At 48.5% G+C, this 6645-nt stretch overlaps 1 protein-coding gene across 1 annotated transcript in view; it reads right to left on the reverse strand.

Moving 5' to 3' along the window:
* Window positions 1-6645, reverse strand: part of ZIC3 (Zic family member 3) — a 10119-nt gene that overhangs the window by 3051 nt on the left and 423 nt on the right. The window contains exons 2-3 of the mRNA XM_042782418.1: window positions 6051-6644; window positions 4785-4948 (exon numbers count right to left, since the gene is read on the reverse strand). Coding sequence (XP_042638352.1) covers window positions 4785-4948; window positions 6051-6644 — 758 coding nt within the window. The remainder of the gene's footprint in view (window positions 1-4784; window positions 4949-6050; window position 6645) is intronic.

The raw sequence follows: 6645 nt of genomic DNA on the forward strand, positions 1-6645 counted from the left end.
GCCTCCAGCGCAAGTTGCAGGAACTTGCGATTGCCAACGGGGACCCTGCGTGCCCGAGGGGGCTGAGGGCTGCCTAGCGGGGGCACCGACTTCCGAAAGCCGGGCCAAGCCTGATTCGGGCCTCCAGGGCCAGAAGCCAGGGAGCAAACCAGCACAGCCAGGCACGCCAGTGGCGATGCCTGCAGAAACTTAAGTGGAAAGAGGCTCTTCCGCCTTTTCCGTTCGTTCATGGAGCTTTTTTTTTTTTTTTTTTCCTCTCCTCGGGAGTAGGAGGGATTGAGGGGCTGCCAGGCCGAAAGGCGAAGAGACGGCAGGCGGTGAGAAGGTAGAAAGGGGGAGGGGCGAGCAAGTCTCGAACACACCAACTTTCCTGGGAGCCTTTGTGAGCCGCGCCGAGGCCCCGCTCGAAGGTCCCCTACCGTCGCAGTAGCGAAGCCCGGCTTTCCTGCTTAGCCTGGACCCTGATCTTTAGCATTAAGGGCTAGACTTCTGTCTGCGTGGCCCGAGTTTGAGAATTTGACACCTCCCTCTTCCCCACCCAACACTGAGAATCTTATGTTAAATCACATTTTGAAAAGGATATGGACTTTGGTCTTGCCAGGTGCAAGATAGACAATACTAGGTAAATCTCACTACGCCTTGCCGGGGCTTCACAGACGTTATGGTTTCCAGTTGATCCGATCCTTGAGAGTCGTAAGGTTGTTGGGTTTGTGTTTTGTTATTTTTTTCCTTGTGATTTTTTTTTGGGGGGGGGATGCTTACTGTCTATGGTATTTTACTACAAATGCAAGAATATAAGTGTGCTTTCTCAGAGGTAGATTACAGGAAGCAGAAAATCTGAGTCTCCCATCAGTGTCGTTTTCTTTGCCACAAATGACATGGGGAGAGAACATACAGTATTTGAGAAAAAACAGTATTGCCCCCAATTAGAAATAATCTTTCACATTCTCTTAATATTGGTTATCATCACTGCTATCAATTGCCATGATTTTAGGATACACATGATGGTTTACAAATTTCAAGCTCACTGAAGAAAGAAAAAAGTATTTTTTATGTCTCTGAAGGAGATGTTGGGGGTGGGGGTGGAGAGTAAGTATGAGTGAAAAATCTTATAACCAATCCATCACTCCACTCCCATGTAATGTTAGGTTAGGCTGGGGGGGGTTACTCATGGAGGGAATAGTAAACTCGGGGAGCTCAGTGCATATTTCAGGGGAAAATAACACTGTTCTAATTTCACATTGGAGCACCACTCTTACCAATGTGCACTTTCTGAAAACTCGCTGAGCATTTTAAATGGTCTCTGGTTTGAAGTGAGGGAAAACAGTGAAACAAGAATTTGGTCTAGCACCCTCAATGTCAAGGTCAAGATTGGAATGTTGGAAGTAGGCTGACCAGGTTACCCGCTCATCACATGTGGATTTGTCCCAATCTCTCTTCACAGCACTCGGGCCCTTGCCTTGGCTACTGGTGGAGGAGAGTGCAAAAAGCTCCCAATTTCCAAACAAAAAAAAGTTGCCTCCAAAGCAATTTACAAATCACAAACTGTCAATAATTAATTTGTTGCTGACATAGATGAGTAGGTAACTTTGGGGAAAAAAATAGATTCCTTCCACTGTATCCAGGGAATCAAAGCTTCTTTTAATCATCAGAAGTTCTCTGAGCATTTCAATTTATGGTTGATTTATTTTAACATGGGGGGAAGAAAAAGGGCACCGAATAACAAAAATGTTGTAATGTAAATAAGATGTGCCAAGACTTTATTTCTTTAAAAAGAACCATGGACAAAATTCTAGAATTAAAAATGATTATAATACCAAACTGTCACCAAAACAGAGAGCATGGCCCCTTATAAAGTGAAGGAGGTGCTTGAGCATAGTCGTTACATTACTAAATGCAATTCCTTCTCTCCACCTTTCTATCTGCTAACCTGCAAGCTCATTATTCATGCAGAGATTGGGCTCTCAATATTAAACAGCACCCTAAATTAATTAATAAAAAGGTCTCTCAGTATTCTATCCGCTCCAACCCCCTCTTTACCAATAGCGATCTATTAGTTTCTTTTTGAAATTACCATTGTAAAAGAACTGCTTGTCCAAATGAGTTGCTTCACTGAAGGAAGATTAATTGGATTAATAGTTTATCACAAAGCAAACAACCATTTTTCATTGTTACTGATTTTAATGGAAACAATGCTCTTAACATTTTTGCCTACAAACCACGAACTTTGAAAAATACATATTTTGCAAATGTTTTCCTTTCCATAGTATTTCAGAACCGCTGCAGTTATTACACTGCTATATAAATGTTATGAATAATTGTGATAATTATGAATTGAACTATATACAGCAAAACAAATCAGTCTTTGCTTTGAGAAATTGTAAATGGACTAGGGTTCTTTTAAGAAGCACTTTAACCATAAGTAAGCACTGCTCAACTGGCCTTACTCATTGCCAATGTTCCAGACATACGCCATCTTTTGAAAATATATAGACAGCTAGATAGATTGGATAGGCAGATTAGATAAGTCATAGATACAAACATATATAGGTATATGGGTGACCTCTAGATAGAATCGACAGACATGCATCCTGCCACAATGTTCGTTTTTATGTAAGGTAATAAAGAACTAAGGGACATAAAACTCATTAGGTTACCTTATGTTTACATATGTAGGCAGGGATGATTAAATCCAGCTTCTCAGTCTTTGAAGTACAAGATTGAGATGTCATGGCCACTAACTGAATTGATCAGTAACATTTGATTTGCATGCCGAAAATCCAGGACAAACACACTTAAACTCGCAGTTAAACAACCATCTGAGCTAAAGATGGAAACTGACACTGTACAGAAGCTAGACGGTAATAGAAAAATAATTTAACAATTTAAAAAGGGATCTGAGTGAGTTATAAATACCAACAAACAAGACTTAGTTTGCTCCCGTCTCCTCTTTGTAGGAGGAGGCTGTTACAAAACAAGAGAAAGGAGGAGTCAGTGGTTCAAAAATGGGAAATTGTGTTCTTCTTTCAAAACAATAAAATTTTAATGCTAAAGCAGTTATAATCAAAAGCTGTACAGAATTTGTTAGAAAACATTTATCCATAAATATTGTTCAGTTCCCGGCACTTGTAGCAATAATTAAATTACAAATGATAAATATGGCATCAATGGATATGTATTTACAAAAAAAAAAAGTTATTACAAAAGGCAGCTGCATACTAAACGTCACAATCTGTGTGGAGTAACATCACATCCTCAGCCCGCAAAAATGCTGAACAACAGTTTCGACCCCATGAGACAAAAATACATTCACAAGTGTAATGCTATGAGGAAAAGTTCAAGACATAACAGGACTTTGGCACGGTTTAAGACTGACTGTGAGCGTTTAAACAGTCACCACTAAGGCGAAGAATAATTTTCATCAGTTTAACATGAGCACCACCACCAAACCTGCTCTAACTTCCTCTCAAGATATAGGACAAGTGTTAAAATGAATTGCAGGCATTTAGGGAGGGGGTGGGCAGAGAGCAGAGAAGGGGGGGGGAAGCAGTTTAAAGATTTTTTTTTCCAATCCTTCAAATGCCGAAACATGTTTTCTAATCCTGAGAAAAGGGCATGGTTACTTTTGGATCTTGCCCCAAACCTTCCTGGATAACTGCAATGAACAAGATGTAGCCCTGTATGTGGCTGCTTGCCTTACAACGCCATTTCCATCTGATTGGTCTCAGTTTTCTTTTTAATATGCATTTGGTCCATTCTATGGATAACAGGGTTTGTGTGTGTCCTCAGACGTACCATTCGTTAAAATTGGGAGGAAGTCCAGGGTTGTGGCTGGTGCTAGGTTGAACTGCAGAAGGGGTTTTAGTGGTATCTTTACTGTTTGCAGAAGCTATAGCGGGTGGAGTGGAAGATTCATAGCCTGAACTGGCAGCAGGGGAGGAATCTGACCCTTGAGATTCATGAACCTAAAATTAACATGTATATATTATAATGAACATAATTCCAACTGGCAATGAGCAAGCAAAAACAGAGCAGAATTCGAGCCCTGTGAGACCAAGACCGCCCAGTGACCCACTTAAAAGAGAAAGGCTGGGGTGGTTTTGTTTTCTTTTTTTCAAATTTCCTTATCATCGATATCTGGAAACCCCAGAGATACTCGCAAACCAAACACTTGCAGTCCGAAGACAGGCATTTTGGAAAAAAGGAATAAAACGGGCCGTTTTACTCACGCCCTTTTACAGAATGCCTTCTCAGCGGGTGGAGTGGGGTACGCAGCTACTCTCCGGGGCCCTATCAAATTCTCCGGGCCCAGCTTCCCCCAAGCCTGTTTGGGCCTAGGAAAGCGGGTCCCGAGAGTGGCCCCGGGGCCTGGGCGCTGCGGAGTCTCACACAAGCGCGTGCGAAGCAGCGCGCTCGCCCCGGCGCTATTGTTTTATTCGAAGCCAAAGAGCGAATAAACCCTCTGCCCCGGGATTGGCGCGGCCACTCTCGGGTCCCACCGCGGGCTGAGCCGGGAAGAGGCGGCGGCCGCCGCCGCCGCCGCTGCCGCGGGAGCCTGGCGAGCTCGGCTAGAGCTTTCCAGTAAACAACCGATTGTTCCCTCCGCTTCCTCCTCCTCCTCCACCCCCCTCCGGGTCCCCAAAATGGGTTCAAGGTGTCACCGCTGGAGCAAATCGGATTTAACGTGGAGGATAGAGGGCTGGCAGCACGGACGCTTCCGTTCCGCGGCCGGGCCCGGGGCCGAGTGTTTATAAACCGCCGACCGCTAATAAAGAGGTAATTACCTTCATGTGTTTGCGCAGGGAGCTCGGGTGCGTGTACGACTTGTCGCACACTTTGCAGATATAGGGCTTGTCCGAGGTGTGCACATGCATGTGCTTCTTGCGGTCGCTGCTGTTAGCGAAGCGTCTGTCACAGCCTTCAAATTCACATTTGAAAGGTTTCTCACCTGCAAGAGGGAAACACGCAAAGGGGGTGGGGGGATCCCGTCAGAGCCCGGCGCTTCCCAGGCCGAGTCGCGGGAGACTGCGCACCCGGCGGTCTTCCCGGAGAGGGAGCGCCGACTGGGGGCGGCTGCGGCATCTATTTTCCCTGGAGAAAAATGAAGCGCGCCAGACGCGCCCGCCTGGCCGGGGAGCGGTGGTCGGGGGCCGGGATGGGGCAGGGCCGGCCCAGGACCTGCCCGGCCCTTTGTTCTCGCGGGGCTAGAAAGCTCCGGGCTCCTCCGAAGTTTCCCCCTAAGTTGCGGTTCGACCCCGCCTGGCCCAGAGCTCCCTGCCACATTCCACCGCCACCTTGGCGAGGTAACCGAGCCCCGGCGGGACAATGGGCCAGGGCCGGGACCATCCCACTGAGTGCCTTCTTTGTACCTTTTAATTTGCCTCTTTCTAATGCAGAGTTTTTCTAAGTGAGGCCAGCGTTAAAAAGCCTGGGTAGTCGTACTTAACGTTCGAAAAGAGAAAAGTGTGTAAATCCAAGGGCTTCGAACAGTTTTACAAGATGTCCTGAACAAGGCAGGAAACCGTGGTGCCTTTTCTAGTTGAGCTTTCCTCCTGGAGGACTGGACTGAACCTGGAACTCCAAATAAAAATAGTTTGACAAAAGTATCAGTCATTTAATTAGGAGACGTGCCAATCAAGTGTAAAAAAGAGCGGAAGTAACTGAAAGTTACTTTTCATTAGCATTTCTATGGTCGCCTTCCTCGAATGTGCGCCGAGAGCTAAGGCGCTCGTCACCAATACGCTCTACCCATTCGGAGTCCCTTCAGAGTAACTCAGAAAGGAAGACAAAAAGAGGCGGCGCCAAGCTTGGTCCTGGGCGCGAGAAGGTCCCCAATTAGTTCCCCGGAGAGCTCAGAGCCCTATGCCCGGGAAGTTAGAAGTGGGCCAAAGCGCCGCGGGGCGGGCGAGGGTGGAGGGGTGCTGACAGCGCGCCGCTCTTCCGACCAGCCTTCCCGGGCGCCGCCCCTTCTCTCCTGGGCCGCCAACCCTCTGTCCCGCGTGCTGTGAGTCCGCTCCGGGAGTCCCGCGCCCGTCTGCCCGCCCCCTTACCTGTGTGGGTCCTCTTGTGGATCTTGAGGTTTTCGGAGCGCGCGAAGATCTTCCCGCAGCCCGGGAAGGGGCACGGGAAGGGCTTCTCGCCCGTGTGCACTCGGATGTGGTTGACCAGTTTGTACTTCGCCTTGAAGGACTTGCCCTCGCGGGGGCACTCCTCCCAGTAGCAGACGTGGTTGTTCTGCTCCGGGCCCCCCACATGCTCCATGGTGACGTGTGTCACCAGCTCGTGCATGGTGCTGAAGGTCCGGTCGCAGCTCTTCTTGGGCCGGCTGAGCTGAGCCTCGTCGATCCACTTGCACGACAGCTCCTGCTTGATGGGCTGCCTCATGTAACGGAAAAAGGCGCCGGGCCCGTGGTGGGCCGCCACGTTCACGCCCATGTTCATGTTCATGGGGCTGTAGTTGGGGAACTGCGCGCCCGCTGCATAGGGGTCCGTGCGCGGGCTGGCCACCGGGCGGTACGGGTCGGCGCGACCGAACAGCTCCCCGCGCAGCCCCAGGTGGACCTGGTTGTTGTCGACGTGCCCGGTGGGCGACGGGTGCCCGGCGCTCTGCTCATGCAGCCCGGGGAAGAGCAGGTAGCCGGGGGG

The sequence above is a fragment of the Orycteropus afer genome, unplaced genomic scaffold (assembly GCF_000298275.1).
Source record: "Orycteropus afer afer isolate SDZICR_OR568_19922 unplaced genomic scaffold, OryAfe1.0 scaffold00310, whole genome shotgun sequence".
NCBI classification, from domain to species: Eukaryota; Metazoa; Chordata; class Mammalia; order Tubulidentata; family Orycteropodidae; genus Orycteropus; species Orycteropus afer.